The following is a 21,045-nucleotide window of genomic DNA, read 5'->3' as shown; positions in this document are numbered from 1 at the left end:
TCTCATCTTCAAGCACCTGCATGGTTTGTTTTATTTCTAAGTTCAACCACACACTTTGCTCATGTGTGTGTGTTTTTATTTCTTATGTTATCATCATTTGGTTGCTTTCTTAACTTTAAATCACTAAGCAATTCAGTTTGTACAGTCAATGGTGGAAAGCATGGCTGATTAGTCATTGGTTACCCCCTTCTGCAAGGTCACTCCTTTCTGTATTCGCACTCAGCTGTTAAGACTCTCTCTCATGAAATGTATTCCCATAATACATTTTGATTCAGTCAGACTTCCTTGTTCCTCGGGTACCATGACGAGAAGGGGAGTCTGTCCTTGGGTCAGTTTGACCATGCCAAATCACTCCTTTTGCAAGAAATTCTGAATCTTTTTGAACCCTATTTATACTCACTTGTGACTTTACTTGAGACCTTTCTACCCCCAGCTGTGCTACCTGCCTTCAGCTTGGTCTCCCCTCAGCAGCTACTCCAACCTTCCAGCCCAGGATCTCGGGGACACTGCAGCTCAAAAAGCTGTCAGATCACCAGACACACAGATATCAGCTCTGCTCGCAGCCTTTAATGCCTCTGCCAGGCTTGGCACAATGTTAAGTTATTTGCCATTTATATAGCGCTCTATATATCATTAGTATGACCTCAAAGAGCTGGTAGGTTGAACACCCTTCGGGACCGTAGTCCAGGTCGGTTGAGAGAGTAAGTTGTCATACGGTGCTTGGGCGCGCCAGTTGTGCGTGTAGCTGATGCAATTGCCTGATGGTAACTGCAGCCTAGCATTAGGTGTGGTGGTAATGATATCAGTTTAATGTGTGCAGTCTGGCGGATGGACACCAAGATTTGGTTCTGGCTGTGTTAGTCCAATGTAGGATGCTTATGTGAGAAGCTAGGCCGGTTGTCATGGGATGTAGCTGTGTTTTATTAGAATGATGAGGTGTTCATGGAGTAATGTTCGTATGTCAGCAGCTAGGTCAAAATTGACCAAGGGGTGTAGCTGCACTCAAATTGTATTCTGGTGTAGAGTAGAGAGTAACGATAGTGATATAGGAGGCGAGTGTTTGGGTAAGAGTTATGATCTAAGGAGTTTGCTATTCCGGATTTCAAGCGTGCATTTGCTTAATAGTGACTTAATAAGCGTATTCAGTGGTGCCATTACTCGGGATCTCATTGAGTATTTGTCATCGGGTTACAAGGACTCAGTCGTCTCAGTTGGTCATAGTCAGCATTACGGAAAGAGCCATGTTTTTAGAGCTTTGCAGAAGGTCATATAGTCTTGGGTGTGTTGAATATGTGGGGGGAGTGAGTTCCACAGAGTTAGGGCCAATGCTTTAGACGCTTAGGACAGTTACGACTTGGCTCTCACACACAAGAAACAGCCTTTCAAACATTCAAAAAGCACAGATCCGGACCTTTGCTCAAAATCAGGGCTTGTTAAATCTGACGCCATGCTCTTTAAAAATCTCAGCAATGTGATAGACAGAGGAGGCTCCGTCAAAACCTATGTCAAAGACTTATGCAGAAAGCCTCAGTCAAAAGTGCCCCATGCAATCTGCAATAGGCAAAAAGCCCTGCCTTCATGCATCTTGTTCAATATATAGCCTTTTTCAGAACTCTGGCCACGACCTGCAGATCATATGGAAGCTGCACATATTACCCACCTACTTTTGCCAATTTCACGTCCTTGCCCCAGCCATCATGTGCCACTAAACAAAGGACAGACCCTTTGGGAATATCCCAGAGTCCTGTAGCACCATCTCACCCTTTCTGACTTTTGGCAAGCTTCACCTATCCTTTCCAGCGTACAAAAAAAAAATGCTACATACCATCCTTTCTGCCTGTGTTTGCTCTGCTCGAAGAATGGACATTTATTTTTCAATGCCCTCACAATCTGCTACTTTGTGCAAATCACTCATTAACTTCTCTGTTTTTATTTTCTGCGTTTTCGGAATCTAATTCTCACAAGCAAACTGCATTTCAAGCAAAGCTAACTATGCACATGCTGCAATGTTCATATGTTAAGGCTTGAAGCCCCTGAATCAGCCCCCTCTTTAGTTTACCCTCAATGCCACACATCAGTACCAGTATCCTAAATCACACACATAACACATGCTACAACGTTAACATCATTTAAACTGGTGAACACTGTCTCTGTTGAAATCAGTGGCTCCGTAGACATTAGCGCACAGTTGAAATAAGTGCACTGCATTGTTCCAACAGTGCGTAGACAGATAGTAATCTAATCAATGTAACAACTACTTAAGATCATCACTGAGCAGGGTGTACGACTTGTGTTCTTTATGGTCGAAAATCAATAATGATGTGATAATAAAGAAATTACTCATGAAGTGAGAGCAGTCGACAGCCGATTAAGGATTGATCAGCATTCTGTAACTCATTGAGCAGGAACTTACCTCTATCTACTCTGACATCCATTACTGGAATGTTCTATTAGTCTTAAATATATGAGCTTGAAGCGGGTTGAGTATACATGGGCAAAGAATAGTGAAAAAAGTAGTGCATTAGTGCTATGAGCATCAGTAAAGTGCAATCAGAATGGAGGAAAAATACTGGCACAACCTGGATATGATACCTCTATGAACCAAAACATAGTAGGGGATACCTGCAAACATTAACAGTCGAGATGTTTTATTCTCATGAACATGAAGGAAATTAAGACTACTACAAACCGTTTCGGCCCGGCATAACGTTAATGAAAGACATAACAGCCTTGGGCAAGGCTTTTAAATCCTTCATTAATGTTACTCAACCTTTTCCACAATTTATATGTTGGAGGGGAGGGGCAGAAATCAACTTGCATTTTTGCCGCTCCCTTCATCTGCGCCACACAAATACTCCCAGCATTTGCGCCAGCATGGATTTTCATGCCGTCGCAAATGCTGTGGATCCCTACGTGGTCTCCCAAATTATTTAACCTCAGGCATATATGATAAAGGCCGCTTGCGATGCCTACATGGCAGACATTGTTTACTCAATGTGCACGATGGAGTGTGTAGGAAGGGCTATGGGGTAAATAATTATTGCAGTGCATGCTGTGTGTAGTTTAATAAATAGATTACTAACATGGATTAGTAACAAGGGTACTAACATGTAGTATTAGGAACTGAAAGGGGGGACTTTGGGGTACTAACAGCTAATATAGGATTGGCTTGTGTGGGCTAGATTTGTAGGCCACATACTCTGTGTGTACTAACAAAAGAGCAGGTGCATGAACAACACGCTGGCTGATCATTGCTGGTTTCACAATAATGTAAAGTTGAGAGCCAAAACCAGTCTTTTGCAAAGCAGAGTGTGTGCAGTACAACAAAAAGGGCCTTGCAAATGAATGTCCATTGTTCCGAGCGGAAAAGAGGATGGAAGAATACATTACATTATTGGGAGGTGTTTGCTGAATACTATCCAAAGGTCATTCAGGCCTGTGCTGGAAAAATACATGAGTACTGGAAATCTCTCGTCGGTTCTGGCACGTTATGAACATGGACGTGACTTCATGGAGGGGTGGTGACAGCTGATGTCACAGAGGCTGGAAAATGGTAAAGGGAATATATGGGCACATAGCATAAAATGGAGTGAAATGCAGAAGCAAGGATCAGCTGTTCTTTTTTTGGAAGCTTGTTTCCTGGCTCCTGCTGTCAGACTTGATGTATGAAACAGCTGCCGGGCTCTGTTGGTGGTTTTTGGCTGCTTGGGAGTTTTTATAAAGAGAGAGAAAGCTGCCGGGTGTTTTCTGAGCCTCTGCGTGTGTCCCGGGATTGGAAGAAGGAGGGGGAGCACTGCAGGCCTGCATCCCTGGAGACCGCAATGGAGACCAGTGTAGCTGCCAAAGGGAGTTGGAAGGCTGTATTTAGCCACAAGGGGAAGTGCTGGCACAGACGAACATTCTTACCAGCCAAAGGGCCTAGCCTATTGTATGTATACATATAACAATAATCACTCAATCATTCAATTAATATGTTACATCCCCGTTCTGCAGGGTATTGCAGTTTGGCCCGGTGTCAACCTGGCACAGAAGGCACATCTTCATCTGTCGCTGAGGCATCAAATGACTAATGAAGTAGCCTGTTTCTAAATTTAGTAACTGGAGTTTGTTTCTTGCATGCAAAAGGTGTCACTGGGCCTCATTACACGGTAGGCGGTAAGGGTTTACCGGTACCCGTTTTTTACCAGTACCGGTAAATCCTTACTGCCTTACTACGAGGTCCCTTATCGGTTTGGGGAATTTAACGCCTGCTTTTTGCAGGCGTTAAAATCCAACCCGCAAAGGGACCCAGGGAGCTAATTACGGTGCCGCAATTTGCGGTGCCGTAATTAGCGCCTTCCCCATTCCCATTATGCCATATGGGGCAAAAATGGGAATGGGGAAGGGCAATGGTGGAAGGGGGAATTACCGCCCCGCCAACCTTGGAATGGGGCGGTAATTCCCCTTTCCACCAAGGCGGTGCCGGTATTTTACCAGCATGAACCATGGCGCTATTAGCGCCATGGTTCTCCGCCTACCGTGTAAAGAGGCCCACTGTCTCAATAGTCCATAATCTCACCAACTCCTAGTTTGGCAACTAACCCAGTGTTAGATAAGAACAGCCTGGGAGGTCTAAGAGCCGTGCTGAACCAATATGAAGTGTTTTCCTGTTTATTTTTCCCATTTGTTTATTTCCAGGGTTACTTCCAATGTTTATCATGCTCACCAGTGTCCCAATTTTGAGGTAGTTTGATTGTCTACAGGAGCAGTCTTTCTCTGATGAAAAAATATAAAAATGCCTCGGTGCAGAAAGGTGAAAATATGTGGTGCCTGTTATTGGGTCTGGGTTTTATTGTGCAGTCTGTCCAATTCATCATTTCCAGTCTTGCAAGAACATGGTGTGTGCTTGGTGCAGTAAAACGCCTGCTGGTGTTTAACGAAAAAACATGGATTGTAACAAAATTGTGGCAAAAAAGTAAGTGTTCAAAAATATCTAACAAGTGCATAAGGGGAATAACACCTTTTGTAAGTTTAATCGTAGCATTTCGCTGATGCCGAATACGGGCCCATAAAATGAGCTCCAGCTAGTGTGCTGTAGTTGTTAACCCTTTTGCATGCTGCAAATGTATACTACATGGCTGCTAAATATTAGGAATATCTAGATGCCTTACCTCTGAGAGCATGTAGCAAATCCATGTCTACATTCATATTACATATTGGAATGGCCTGAAATCTTAACCCTATGCTCAGGAAGGGACTTCATTCTACAATAAAACACTATCTATTTGATGGGTAAATACATAATAACTTGACATCTATGAATCCAGTGCAATGCACATTCATTGCCAATATTGGGCCTCCCTATAAACATGGCGTGATGTAATCTGCATGCACACCCAATTTGTTTTAACTCTGGGTATGTTTACCACTGTGAGCATAAAGGAGTCATATCTTCCAAAGTTGACAAGGTCTGTATGTGTCCTCAACAGGCCTACTGTATCTTCCCACAGGGATGTTTTCAAAGTGAGATGCTCTCTCTGGAGGTCATACCTCAATGAGCAAGGGCCGCAATCAGTCTATGGCACTCATTCCTAGTCTGAATTTCTGCAGTGTGTGACTCTCCAATAAAAATATGCTTACTTCACCATGCAAACTCTAACTTCACCATTATTTCTTTGTTGGTGTGGAGGGCGGTGTGGGGTTTGTATCTTCAAGAAAATGATGTGTTCAGACAACATGAGTATACATCATACTTAGAATGACCACCTTTGATTAAATGGATCCATTTTTTATAGCACGTTTAATTACGGAGATCATTCTCTAAGCGCGTGAAGGTCTCTAAGCGCGTGACCTGGATTCAAACCTGTGTTGCTTCACATTCTCTTTCTTCCAAGACAAACGCCTTGCCCATAAGCTATCCACCCGACCCGGCCCACTTTAGTTAAGTAAGTTTGGCATTCAATCACATTTGCTCATTTAAGCCATATGTTCCATGAAGTTTTACAGTGCACACCTTTTGGTGATCCATCATTGAATTGCATTGCAGAGAATATATGGTCAGTAAGATTCGATAAAATGTTAATTACACGTATGACTATTTCTAGGGAGGATCCAATTGTCACTCCACAGTTCATTGCAAAAATGCTTTACAAAAGTAAAATTCTAATTTATTGAGGAAGGCCACACCTTAGTAATTTAACTCTCAAACATGACTGCCATTAAGGCCCCACATTTATACCAACTGTGATGCTGACGTTATGGATTTGGACAGTGAATGTAGGTCACTGACTCATTGCATACAGGCCTATCACAAACTGGCAAATGTGTCTCCTGCAGCCACCAGGGGATTGAACTGGTGGTTTAAATAATCTGCTTTGTAATGAGAATGCCATGCACCAAAAAACCCTCAAGACCACGGAACACAATAATTAAACAGAAGATATATGGACTCACATCACTGACTGTTATGTAAAAAGCAAAGTTTTAGTAGTATTTCTGAAAGTCAGGTCACCTTCCACAATATGCACAGTTCAGGGGATGGGGTTACATGTTTTAACTCATGCAAGATATGTTCAGGTGATGGGGTTACATGTTTTAACTCATGCACTGGAAAACCATGAGGTGATGCAGGTCCCAATTTTAGATTAAGTAATGCCAAAAGAGCCCCCTCCACAATAGCCTTGCCAACTGTTTAATTTACTACCTGTAGAATGAAGTATGCATTTAGTGGGCTCATAAAATACACACATACACACAACTCTTCTTCAAACTTCCCTCTTATCCTCTCCTCACTTCCTCCTTCATTCCCGACTGCAGATTAGCCAACCAGTCCTGGTGTACTTCCAATGCTCACCTCCTCAAAGTTAGCAAGACTGAGATACTTCATATCAGGATTCCTGCTCCCTCTTTCTGCCCCTCACTCTGGCCATCTTCTATGGGCTCTCTCCCTTCTTTATCTGTAGCCAGAAACATTGAAGTCATCTACAACGCCTCTCTCTCCTTCCTTCTCTCACATTCAGGACCTTGTCAAGAAGGCTCACATTCAACTCTGCCTCCTCAAAGGAATACTTCCTTTCCTCTCTTTCCCCAGAAGCTCAATGTCTCTAGAGCTCTGTTTCTCTCTAGGCTAGACTACTGCAATAACCCTTTTCTTAATCTACCCTCTTCTTCTCTAAGACCCCTCCAGCTAATCCAGAATAGGCCGGCAAGACTTATCCTTGGCCTCAAACACCGGGACTGCATCTCTCTAACCCTAGAAAACCTCCAATGTTTCACGGTTGCTGCAAAGATCAAGTTCAAATCCCTCTGCATTATCCATAAGGCTGTCTGGGGCTGGGGACCACGTTATCTACAACTTGCTCTCACTAAATACTCTCCCTCCAGATCTTTAAGCTCCTCCGGCACCAACTCCCTGCGTGTCAAGCACTTCGCTAAACAGCAAGCTGGTGGGTGGTCTCTTTCCTCAGCAGCTACCCCCTCCCTCTTTGTCTTGAGCCAGATCTCTTCAAATTCCGGAAGCTTCTCTAGACTTACCCTTTCACCTCCTCCTTCCCTTCCTCCCTCCTCAGCTAAACCCCAAAGTTGCTGAGATTGGTGACCAGGGCCTTAGGCATGTCTTGGATCTTGGCTTCCCACAACCAATCGCCTTCAGCCTCCACTCAATCCCAGCACTAGAATTTGCACCCACTGGCCTGTGCCACCACAGGCCTGCACTTACACATCTATTGGCAGCTGACCTGTCTCATAAGCACTTACAGCTGCTCACTCTTAGCACGTCCCTCTTAGTACACCAAGCAATTACCCCCCAGACTCCCAACTCCCTCATCTTTTCTCTCTCGCTGCACTTGCAAGTTCTGAATGCTCGCAAGGCCCAAAAGGTCCATCTCTACCTTTCATTGTTTGATTTTCATGCCCTTGTTCTCCCCCTGTTGCCCTGTGGGTGCTTTGAAACACAATCTACTTGATGTATAAGCGTCTTACAAATGACAATAAATACATAAATAAATAAATAAATGTAGGTGAATGACCTGTGTGCAAATCATGGGCCATCAAAATGGACTCTCATATGTAACTTTAACCACTGGAAGGTAGCTAAGATTGTGTAGAGCCTCCAGTCTCACTAAAATCCTGGCAAAAATCTTCATAGGTCTTCCTGCAAACTTACATTAAGTTGTTTTCCTGATGTCTTCGTCCTGCAGAAATAAAATACAAGTGATCAAAAACTGTCAAGGAATAAAGTGGTGCTAGTGGACAAATAGGCAAACAAGCTTTTCCAATATTTTTGAGTGTTCTAGAAATATGCCAGATAACATCACGGCCATGCTACTTGGTCTAGATGCAAATTATTTCCACTGGATCCAGTTACTGTTATATGTTTTTTTTTATTACATCTTCTGAATTGCCACTGAGAACGTTCTGTTTGATTGCACTCACATCTCAAGTCTAATTAATGTGTGTGCTGGTTCGGTAGCTATTTTCATTTCATGTGTCGATGTAATGCCTGTGTCGGGTTTGTCTAGAACTGATGAGCGAGCCTGCTGGGTTTCCAAACCTGTATCCTGGGCTGAAAACCTATATGTCTAGTGTCAACGCTTAGATCAGTGAGCTTAGTTTTGTTATAGTAACACAAATGTTACTTCCACATGAGAACTGCGCCACAAGTTTGGTCCAGAAATCTCTTTTAAACAATTTTTTGAAATGTATTCTTAACTCCCATAGGAGAGCCCCTCTAGATGACATGTGTTTCGGCATGTCATGTGCCTTCCTTAAATCAGGGCAAATATACATTTCAAAATATTGGACTTGAAAATGCAAAAACATATAGCCACACAATTTTACAATACGTAATGACAGACATGAAGGAGTGGTGATGGGGAGGATGTTTGGGGTAGGAAGAAAAATCACAAAAAAAATGAAAATGGAAGTAAAACACAAGGGAAAAGATTATCAGAACACAAGATTCAAAACCATTTTCCTGGGTGGTCTTACATATAGGGTTAACCATTACACATGTGATTATTCAGTACTTAGTCCACAAATATGAAGTATTGTCCAGCCTTTCCAATGTTCTCGTGATGCCAGTATTGTGTTAGTGCCGAAACCATTAAAACTATGTTTTCTATACATCTAATAATCAACATTTCATACGTGTCAGCTCCACAAGTGTGAGATATTTGCAAGCCTTTCCCATTTCATCGTAACACCAGTTCCATGCAACTATGACAGATTATCAATATTGTCCCATAGTGTTGTTCTTAAAACCATGTCTCATATACAAGTTGAAATGTAAGGGTGTTTCATGTATCTCTCTTTTTCATTTCTTACTATTGCGTTGGTCCGCAAAAAATCACGGGTTTAAATCCCACCTGTAAAATATTTTTTGATGTCATATCACTGATTCATGACGCATTCATTCCTCAGTACTTTTCATGCATTTTAATTCGTAACCACTGGTACCCAACATACCGTTACTATTACCAATACGGTTTAAGATTCTAAACATTAATTTCCTTGTCCGGACTACCCGTGCTAGTTCATGCTTAATAATGTGTGACATGCTCCTATCAAGAATCTTGCATCTGATCCCTCTAATTCTCTCGCTCACTTCTCTACTGCACTAAGTTTCAACTCAGCGCGCAAGCTGCATCCTTATTAGTGGTTCGCATTCTTACATGCAGTTTGCAGCTGCCACGTCTGATTCATTTACTCACGGTGTGCGAATAGCAGCCAGTGATCTTCCCACCCCTCTCCTAGGGCTTACCTAAAAAGGTCCCAGTTCGTCTCTAAGCGTCAGCTTCTCAGTTAGAAGGAGTGCGCGGCTGCCGCGTCTAATGTGGTATTTCACACACGCGCCACATGTGGAACACCAGAGGGTGAGACTGGGTCGCAGGGCCTAGTAAGTTGATATCCAAAAGAAAAACATGAAACTTGTGTTGTAGTAACACCAGTGAGCTAGTCTTTCACTCTGTGAGATTTGCTCCACACCATATTATCACTTTTGTGTTGAATAGAACTTGTGCTACCACATGTTTGCTGTGCTCAAAGGGGCTGATTTACAAAGTGTGTACTGATAATAATAATGCGCTTGTTTCATTTCTGTCTTTTTGAGAAAAGGGCATATCACCATATTCTCAAAGGTGATCTGAGCCTTTTAGGAGGGGTGGACTGTGGTGCAAAGGCGCGGTGGCCAGCCCCCTTGCATACATTAGTGTCAGGAGCTCACTCTCGACACTAAAGTGGGAGGAGAGGCCCGTCTCTGTGAAACGCTTGACGTTTTTAAAAAACATGTCCATCCCTGTTTGGGGATGGAAATGCAAGTGTGACAGCCAGTGCTTAAAATGTGGCTTTCACACTTCAATGAACAATCATGAGATTCAGGAATTACTCTGCCATGGTTCCCACCTCCACCTGCGCCTGTTCCTTAGTGGCCAAAAATGGATCCCACCGTGCCTGTTCCTTAGTGGCCAAATATGGATCCCACTGTGCCTGTTCTTTAGTGGCCAAATATGGATCCCACTGTGCCTGTTCCTTAGTGGCCAAATATGGACCCCACTGTGCCTGTTCCTTAGTGGCCAAATATGGACCCCACTGTGCCTGTTCCTTAGTGGCCAAATATGGATCCCACTGTTCCTGTTCCTTAGTGGCCAAATATGGACCCCACTGTGCCTGTTCCTTAGTGGCCAAATATGGATCCCACTGTGCCTGTTCCTTAGTGGCCAAATATGGACCCCACTGTGCCTGTTCCTTAGTGGCTATATATGGAACCCACTATGCCTGTTCCCTTACAGGTGCTGGGAGTGACCCATATTTCTGCACACTTAAAAGCAAATCCTGTTTGTGAATTCAGATGCTCGTTTAAACGCGCAGAAATTCCCTCTGATATGCAAAAACGTGCAAAGGGGTGGATAAAGGCCATCTGAATAACTACATCCAAGAGGCGCTCATTCAGATGCCTTTTGAGAATCAGCCTGCTCCCTTTTTTGAGAACCTGGTCCTTATTTTTAGAGATACATTCCGCTAAGGAACATCATTTCTGCAACCACCTCATTCTTACAGAGTCATGGAGTTGGCAGAAGAAATACCCTTTGGAGTGACAACTCAAGGCCCCGTTTGAAACATAGAGAACCACTTTCGGTTCAAGATAGCACTGAAAACCTATTCTTTCAAAAACCTCTCTAGCCCCACCTGTAGCACGCCACAGGCCTTTTTCCCCCCTGGAGTCTGCAACCTACAGCTCTCCAAATGTGCTTGACTATGACTCTCATGATCACTCACCGTTGATTATACTGGCTAGTTCTAAAGGGTGTGCCTAGAGATCCAATGGGGCAGTCCTCTGCTCTTCCAGAAGCGCTTCCTGATCTGCAATGCTCCAAGGACTCTGAATGATCAGTTGCTGTTACTGTGTTCATGTCCCATGTGATACCACACCCCTGCCTTGCCCTTCACTCCTTTCTTTCCTTGGGCACCACAGAGCCTATATTTTATGTGGGGCAACTTACACATAAATAACAAATAAAGAAAAACTTTAATGATGGCAAGAGGGGAATTGTTGAATGTGTATGCATCATAGAGAGAGGTTCACTTGCATAGTAGGTTGATTGTATGCTGATGTCTTTGGTCCCAACAGTAGATTGGACCTACTAACCTCACTTATGTCCCAATTGCAAGTGAAGTTCAGCACCCCACTTTCTGCTACATAAAGTGGCATAGAATAATTCTAAATGTGATTGGGGTACAGTGCATCTTTCTAAGTGAGGAAGGTCCTTTTCCCTTAGGTGCATACTGCTATCCTGCCCCATCCTATGAAGGATCTGACATTTTCTTTTGGAGTGAACCCTTCGTGTTTTGATGTAGGATATAAGCGTGTACCTGCAATAATCAGAGTTTGCCGAGATGGACATAGGCATGAGATTTTTAAGGACATCTCATGATGGTGAATCGTACTACAGAACCGTGATTGATCTTCTGTAACGGGCGCTGCCAAATATAATCCCTATATGTTCACTTTAGTTTTGGAGGGAATGTTCTTGGTTGAGAACCCTTGAAATGGGAAACAGCATATATTGTTACAGTACTTAGAAGCAGGATTTGTGTTCAGCATCAATTTGTTTATAACAATGTGATATTTCGGACTAAATGTTCCCCCTCTAGACACCTGCGTTCCTCTGGCACCAACTCCTTGTGTGTAAAGCGGTTTGCTAAACAGAGGGCAGGTTATCGATCACTTTCCTCAGTGCGCTGCCTTCTTTGGAACAGCCTCCCACTCCCTCTTCGTCTTGAGCAGAACCGCCTTAAGTTATAGAAAAACCTCTAGACCTTCCTCTTCACCTCTTCCTTCCCTCCCTCTCTCCCCTGCTAATCGCACAGTAGCTTGATTGGTGTGCAGGGCCCTTATGCATCCTGGGGGCCCTGACCTCCAACATCTTATCATCCCAGCTGCTGTCTCTCCTCTGCACTTGCCTCGGCTCACCCTCCAGCACTGGAGGTTGCACTTACCTCTCTTCATAGCACTTCACCTGTTGCTCTCCATAAGCACCTCCGCACATATCGCATACCCCTCTCCCTCTGCACTTGCACGTTCTGAACACTCACAAGGCATAGTAGGGTTGTCTTCTCCTACCCATTGTCTCTTCTTATATTGTTGTATTAAATAATTTAACATTGTAGTAATTACATTGTCTACCATCCCCTGTCCCCTCCCTGTTGCCCTGTGGATGCTTTGAAACGGTATTTGCTTCTGGTATAAATTCCTAACAAGAGAACAATAAATAAATACAATGAATGCATATTATTATTAGAAGTAGTAGTTATATTAAGTTAGTTTTGTAGAGTGCTTGATCCCCCCAAGGGGCTTCTTGGCGCTGACATACCAATCTTGAATGGCTTTGCTTTCAGTCGAAGGTATCCGAGACATGGGACCTCATTAAAAGTCAGCCAGTCCGGTAATAAAGTAATGGGTCATTCCACTGGAATCACTGGAACTGGTAATACCACACATGGGACTACCAGTGCTGGAAGCACAGACAACGGTAACAAGGACAATGCCGATAACACCAGACGGCATCACCAGCATCATGGTAACACAGTCGCATTACGATCATTGACCTGCTAGTAATACAGAGAGAGTTGCTGTGAATTGAACCCAGGTGGGGGAAATAAGGCCATAGGTGCACCCAATACACCCAGGTGCACCTAATACAGAGACGAAGAATACTAAATGGCCACACCGACCCCAAGCACACTTCCCAGCACAACCATGCTGTCACTCATTGTACTTGCCATGGACCTGGAGGGCCTGCATGCTGAAGTGCACCTGAGGGTGATGGAGCTGCAGCATTGGTTACAGGAGGCCAGGAACATGAGGAGGAGGAGGAGGATAATTGGGATGCAAGTGGCGAGGCAGAGGCGTGCTCTGATTCCCTGCACAAGGGCTACACCCTGGACCCTGACAGACTGCCAGATACTCACCTTGTACTGCCTAAACATGGACCCTCTTCCAGGATGACATCGGGAACATCATCAGCATCAGGACAGCCAAACTACCACTTTTGAAGCTGGTGTCAGTCCTGCACTTCCTTGCCACTGACATTTTCAGCACTCTGTGAACTGTGACACTGACTTGACCATTATTCACTGCTCTGCCCGCTTCCCAGGATCAACCCACGACTTCATGGTCCTGCGGAACAGCACCCTGCTGGCATACATGGCTTGTCATGGAGGACAAAGGACCTGGATGTTAGGTGAGTTCATTTTCATGTACACCTACATATCAGCATGGACCATGGACAAAGGGGGGGGGGACGGTCAATGCCATAAATGCATGTGCGTCATTCCCCCTGCAAATGCATATCCAACCAGTGCACGCCCATTTGACCGGCCAACACACTGGAGAAGCACAAGACTGGAGACGTATCAGTCACTCACCAAGCCTTAATAAGCAAAAAGGACAACCAAATGCAATGCACTAAAGGAACCAGAATGCAACACTGCCACAAAACCAAAGTAAGTGTATTAGTTGACTGTGCCACTTAGGGCCATGAGACGTATGTCCTTGGTGGACATGCTGCACATATGCACACACTGATTGTTGACATCCCACTGGAACAGGCAACACCCCTGGCCAGCACCATCACTCACGCATGTAATTGCCAATGGGTACGCAAATGGTCCATGTCCCAATGCCAGTTGCCACATGTGTAGCCCCTTGACGCTTTGGTAGGTCTGCAATGGGAATAGTGATGGAGCCGATAGTCAGTGGGATTGAGGAGAGAGGAGCAAGACATTCTTCATGTGTTATTTGTGTAAGTATTGCATAACCGGTCCCTGAGTGCTGGGGCCTTATGTGCTTGGTAGCCATCATATGGCGTTGATGCATGAATCAGTATGGTCAGTCTGCATTGCAAGTGTCATGAAGTGCGCGGCATAGTTGATTCTGTAACAGACAATGAAGGTATGTATGCAGACTGATCAGTCCCCACCATGGTCAGTCTGTGGCTATACATTCCATACCCCCAGCAACACATTTTAGGGAGCAGCACCCATCACTAGACATATGTAACACTGAGGCTGTGCTGGGATTCAGCAGGGAGCATGAGGCACAGCCATACCTCTTTACTAGATGCATGATGTTGCCAAGTGACACAGATGCACCAACAGAAATACATGTCACATTGACACAGCCCTGCCACATTCATAATAAGGCTAACCTTGTGTCCTCAACCCTTGCAGGTGACCCTGTACACCCACTGTTTCTGTGTCTGGTGACCCCTGTAAGGGATCCCCAGTTGCAAGAGGGGCTGGCTTACAGCAGGGCGCATGTGAGAACCCCTCCGACCATTGAGCAGACATTTGGGCTCCTATAGGCATGTTTCTGATGCCTTCACCAGTCTTGGGTTGGACTCATGTACAGGCCAGTAAAGGTCGGAAAGACAGTCCTGGCCTGTGCAATGATGCATAACATCTGTGTCAGACACAACATACCCCTGCCCCCAGATCTGGAAATACCACCACCAGAGCATTAAGATGATGATGCTGCTCTAGCCAGGACCAGGCAAGTCTGCATGTATGCTAGGGATGGTGGTCTGGTATGACAAAAACGAATTGATAACTACTTCCGAGTACCGCTACCACTCTGCACTACCCAGGCAACCTTACTGCATATATCAGGCCGTGCAGTCAAGGGACTCTAAGACCTTTTGGTAATACGTGGCCAATGGGTACGCCCATAAAAGAGTAAAAACGTATAAAGAAAATAATGTTAGTGCAGTGGCTTGGTCGAATCATTTTAGCTCCCTATATAGAGCAAACCCTCTAACTCCTTATACTGGGCCTAGAGGACGTCAACTCCGATTAGCTAGAGAAGAGGTAGAGGTGGCTATTAATAAGCAACTTCCTAATCGTGGCCCTGGACCTGATGCTATCCCAGCAGACATTTTCTGCAATGAGGTGGCCCTGTGGGCTCCAATCTTGACTAAGTGCTTCAATGCATTTCTGGAGCTTGGTCTTTACCCGTCAACATGGAGGCAGGCAATAATTTTCCCTATCTTTAAGAAGGGTGATCCCGGTTGTTCTCTTTCTTATAGACCCATTTCCTTGCTCGATACTTCTTTTTAAATCTTTGGTCGGGCGGTTTTGGGAAGGTTGGAACAATGGATCTCTGACTCTGGGGTCCTTACAGAGACTTAATATGGTTTTCGCCCGGGGCTGGGAACTAGGGACCAGGCTTTGAATTTGTATTTCGTGGGAGCTACCTCTATATATGTGAGGGGTGAGCCCCTGTACTTAGCATTTATGGACCTGAGCACTGCATTTGATAAAGTAGATAGGGCTATGCTCTGGTCGTTGCTCAGGGACATGGGATGCCCGGAGGATCTGGTTAAGGTCCTCCAGCTAATTCACAAACAGACATCAGCCTGTGTCAGATTTGGGGAGCAGGGACAGTGCACAGTTTCTTTGAAACCGTTTTGGGTGTTCGTCAGGGCTGTGTTGTGGCCCTGGTAATGTTTGCTCTCTATGTAAATGGTGTCTACCAAGCCTTCGTCAAATCCTACACGGACTATATCAAGGTGGGTGCTGTCCCCCTCCCAGTCCTAGGTTATGCCGATGACATGGTTCTAATTGTTCGCACCCCTAGAGTGCTACAAAGTCTGGTGGATGTTTACACCCACTTTATGGTTTCACATGGGCTTTCTGTTAATTCAAAAAAATCTGTAGTCATGGCATGTAAGAGCTCGGGAGTTAGACACCTTAAAATGCGCAAGATATGGAGTGGAGGTAAACCCATTCCGAGGGTCACTAGTTTTGACTACCTGGGAATTTGCTTTACAGAGAATTGGCAAGGGTTGGGTCATGTTGATAAGCAGTGTCTGAGGATGAGGCAGGCGCTTGGGGGTCTGTCACGCTTTCAACAGAACTGATGGGGCGCCCAATTAAACTTATCTTAGAAGTATACACGGCTCAAACAAAAACTGCTACTAACTACGGGGCTGCACTGTGGGGCATGGAAAGGATCCAAAAAATCGAAAATGTGGAGAATGCCTTCCTTAAAAAACTTCTTGGATTGCCGCAGTCTGCCTCAAATTATGGGACACATTTGGAACTAGGATGCCCCCATATTGCTGATGAGTGGTTATTGGCTCCGGTCTCGCATTGGTTGGCATTATGGGAAAATCAGAAAGCAATTATCGCACATAAGATTTTAAGAGCCCTCCTAAGCAGCTCAGCAGTAAAGAAAATCCCATGGCTCAGGTATATTCAGAAATGCATCAGACAGTTAAACGGCGCCAATCTAGTTTGCCCACCAAGCATTTTGACCCCATGTATGGTTAGGGCACAAAAACAACTGTTCAAAACCATTTTGGTGGCAAATAGGGAGTCTCCCGCCTTACGCATTGGTGCAAACAGAAGGCATATTGTGTATGCAACAACAGATGCTATTCAGCCATATCTACTCCATAGTGATAATCCTGTAGACTGCTGGGCTTTGACTGCTTATGTTTAGGGGCACAAACTAAAAGCTGGACAGATAGTGTGCAACCTACAGCTTGCCCCTTTTGTCAGTGGCCGGCGGAGGATCTCCTACACTTTGTATTGTTCTGCCCACATTATTTAGACTTAAAACGGAGAACACTTTTGTCACGACTTTTGCCACTACTCAGATTGGCCGGCATGTTTCAGGCTAAGCCTGCCTTATGTTATTTGCTGTCGGCAGCTACGATTCCAGTGGCTTGGGGTATGGTGGATTAATTGAGACTAATTGGATCGGAGATCCAAAACCGTGGCACAGAATTTGATTGAGCTCTGAAATTTTAATCGTAATGAATTGTTTGGCTGCTCTTTGTGGATATTACCTGACTTACACACATGCACATTTTAAATCTGTATGTATTGTTTGTAAATTTATACCCTAGATATTTTTTTAATACGTTGAATTGACTTTTGTAATGTATGCATTTTTATTCTGTTAACGGTTTATGGATAATTTGTTTCCGAATAAACTTTTATGATGATGATATATGACACAGACAATAAAAACTTTAATAAAAAGAAGGAATGTCCACTCATTGCCGCAAGAGTAAACCAATATGTATTGAATACAAATAGCTAGCTACTACCAACCCCATGTGCCCCTCCCACTTTCCACACACTCTGCCCCACACTAAACCCTACCTCTCACTGCACACCCTGTTGCTACACAACCAACTGCTCCCCCACACTTTGACCCCACATACTCCCCTGCCACTCCCCGCACACCCTGTCCCAACACACCCCAAAAAACAAACTGTCACATTCTCAGGTGTGCTCGTAAGCCACACGGAGTGGTGCTTCGGGCTGCCTTGGAGATAGCCCGCTGGGGTGGTTAAGCTTGAAGGGGGGTCAGATCCCCGGGCCCCCATGCACTCCATGCCTGCAGGTTGTGGGTGAGTGATTTTGCACCCCTTATTGCCCTCCTGGACCCTGTGCGCCAGTAGCACTAGGGCAGAGGTGGTACACCCCAGGGCACGTGTGCACCACGGCTTCTTGCCTGCACTCACTCCCGAATACGTCCAGATTGGTTCAGTTGTTGCTGAACCATGTTTGCCATCTCTGTATGCCTTTCCTCAATCCCACGAATGTGGGTGTCCATATCCATGATGTTGGGCATAGGTTGTGGAGGGGGACTGTGCATGGTGGTAGGGCTGAATGTAGGCATAAGGGGTGTGCTGTTGTGACTCTTCATCAGTGTCATCACCTACATCTGCCGCATCATACTCATAGGAGGACCTGTGGAGATGCCTGGTGTTGGTGCCACCACAGGTAGTGTGGGCAGGCCAGCAGCCTGTGCAGCCGGTGCTGCTGGTGTTGGCAGGGAAGCCGATGTGCTGCCTGTGCTGCTGGTGTTGGCAGGGCAGCAGGCTGTGCAGTCGGTGCAGATGGTTTTGGCTGGGATGTGGATGGTGGTGGTGGGGCAGCCACCCTGCCTGCGCTTGCCTGCCCTGCAAATGTTCCAGCTGTGTCACTGTCAGAGGATGTTCTCGTTATGGTGAGGTGAGCATGCAGCTAGTATCCTAAGAGTCACGTCTGCAGACTTTCATTACACATATACTACATTGTGTGTGCCCTGGGTTGGTCATAATGTTTTGGTTGTTGATCTGCCACAGTGGTTTGTAGTTGTCTTTTCGTTCTGGATGTGCTAATTGTCATATTCACCCTTTGTGGACATGGCCAGTACTCATGTGAGCATGTGTGTGGCAATACAGATTGGCTACGGCTGACAAGATGTTGCGCACCAGCAAGCGCAGATTGTTCCATCGCTTGCGGCAGTCACAGGGCTTGCTGGGGACCGGACCCACTGCTGAGACCTTCTGTGCGACCTCCTCCCATATGGCAGACTTGTGCTTGTGGCTTCTGCGCCTATTGTTGGTTCCAAAGAGAGCATTGGAATGTTATACCACAATATTCGTCAGTGCAGTGAATTCCAGCTCAGTAAAGCAGGGCTTACGGAGCCGGTCCTCTGGCAGGCATGATTTTCCTGTCCCAGACATGTTGCCAATGTTTTCTGCAGTGGATGGCTACAAGAAGTGGCTGATTTTACATGGATTGGTATTTTTCCAAAAGGGCCATCAGCGAGCTTCCTGTTCTGGAGATGATGTTTCCGGTGCTGGTGCTTCCATCGCCAGTGTTTTTCAGTAACAACGGTGCTGGTGTCCCAGTGGTGGTTTAGCCGGTTTCGTGTTACCAGCATTTCATTGCCAGAATCACTGGGATTTTGTGATTATTGCTGGTGATTCCGAGATGCTGGTAATACCATTTCTGGCACTCTGGTAGCCAGAAAGGGTACTACCGGCATGCCAGAATCACTAGCGTTATCCCTGCTAACTCACAATGAGGGCCATGGTCTAGTTGAGGTTTAAAGGGAAAATTAATGTTTTAAAGGAATGTAGACCTTCATTGGATGAAATCCAACAGGTAAGGCTTGCTACGCCATAGTTGTCTGTACTGAAAAAGTCTTGCCTGCCCAGTGAGCAATGATAATGTCAGGGACCAATAACAAAGCTTTATTGCCAACCTTAGAGAACTTGTTGGAAGACAAGGATAGAATCGGCTAGAGGAGAGCACAAGACAGGTGCCTTGCACAGACTTTCCTTCAAGCCCTTTGACAGTCCTCACTCCTATGAACCTTCCTAGGCCATTTGAATGATGCCAGAGCTATCAGAGGGGCAGGTATGGTGCCATAGTCTGCCATGAAATTTCTGTAGCCCAGTGAGGACCAAGAAATCTCTCACCTGGGTTTAAGTAGAGGGAGTCTCTGAGTCCCATACAGCTTTTACTTTACTAGGGAGAGTACTAGGGAGGTTGGATTTGACCCCTCCTACCTCATGACCAAGGACGTTAACCTTCCCCTCGGCTATTTAGCACTTGGTTGCCTTGATAGTAAGGTTGGACCTTTTCATGGCCTGCAACACCTTTTTCAAGTTTGTCAAATGCTCTTCCCCGGTTGAACTGTATACAGAAATGTTGCCCAGGTAGGCCACACAGAAGGCCACTCAGAGCATGATTGACCAACCTTTGGAAGGTGGCAAGGGCATTCTTTAACCCAAAAGGCATAACACTAAACTTGTAAAGCCCATCTGGTGTTTAGAAAACCATTTTCTCTGTGGCCAGATCTGTTTGCCAATACCCTGATGTGAGGTCAAAGGTGCTCACAAACTTGGCAGCACATATCTTGTCCACCAGCTCATCAGCCCTGGGCAATGGGTGTGCATCAGTCTTGGTGACTGCATTGACTCCTCTGTAGTCGACACAGAACCACTACTCCTTGGTAGTTGCCTGGGATCCTGCCTTGGGGCCAAGGGCCACTAAGCTGGACCATGGGCTAGTTGAGGATTCAATGACACCCAAGTCCAACATCTTGGCGAAATCTTACTGGATGTGGTTCGTAACAGTGTCTGATTTTGACATGTACACTGTAACCAGTGTCAATATCATGCCTACACCATAGGGTGAGGCCTGATGTCAGAGAGAACAAAGGGGGATACTGCTACAGAAAAGTGTTGCAAGTCCTCTGCTGCTCTGGTGTCAGATCTGGATAAAGATGTACTCCCTCTCCTGAATCATCCAAGGGTTGCTATTCAGCAAATCAGGAAAGGGCTCACTTCTGTTCTCTTTTTGCTCTGAAGCTAGAATGAGGCAGGAGACTTCTTCTCTTCTGTGGGATGGCTTAGGCCTGTTGACATGGAAGACCTTAACCAGATAGTTGACTTCACATATCTTGGAGATTATCCTGAAGTGTCCAGTCCACTTATCTGTCAAAGCTCGAGGCTTGGAGTTCTCCATCACAAGGATCTGCAGACAAGGAGTCCAGTCCACTTGTGAGGCCTTAAGGCCATGAAAGAATTTGTTCAATTCTTGGCTTGCCATAAGATTTGCTGAAGCATGGTCCCTCATCTGTGCCATCCTCCTTCTGAGGCGTAACACATAGTTCCCCAGTTGCTTTGCAGGACCTGGAGGTGTGGCTTCCAAACCGTCTCTTACTAAGGCAAGGATCTCTCTCGCTGGATGTCCAAAGAGGAGCTCAAAGGGGCTGAA

General features: G+C 45.3%; 1 protein-coding gene across 1 annotated transcript in view; it reads right to left on the bottom strand.

The window, feature by feature from the left end:
- The window catches only part of LOC138567827 (uncharacterized), a 251,970-nt gene that overhangs the window by 48,155 nt on the left and 182,770 nt on the right, over window positions 1-21,045 (bottom strand). The window contains exon 6 of the mRNA XM_069646326.1: window positions 8,144-8,171. Within this exon, the coding sequence (XP_069502427.1) occupies window positions 8,144-8,171 (28 nt within the window). The remainder of the gene's footprint in view (window positions 1-8,143; window positions 8,172-21,045) is intronic.

The sequence above is a fragment of the Ambystoma mexicanum genome, chromosome 1p, assembly GCF_040938575.1.
Source record: "Ambystoma mexicanum isolate Mex_15411 chromosome 1p, UKY_AmexF1_1, whole genome shotgun sequence".
Taxonomy (NCBI): Eukaryota; Metazoa; Chordata; class Amphibia; order Caudata; family Ambystomatidae; genus Ambystoma; species Ambystoma mexicanum.
This window is presented reverse-complemented; position numbering and strand designations above follow the sequence as displayed.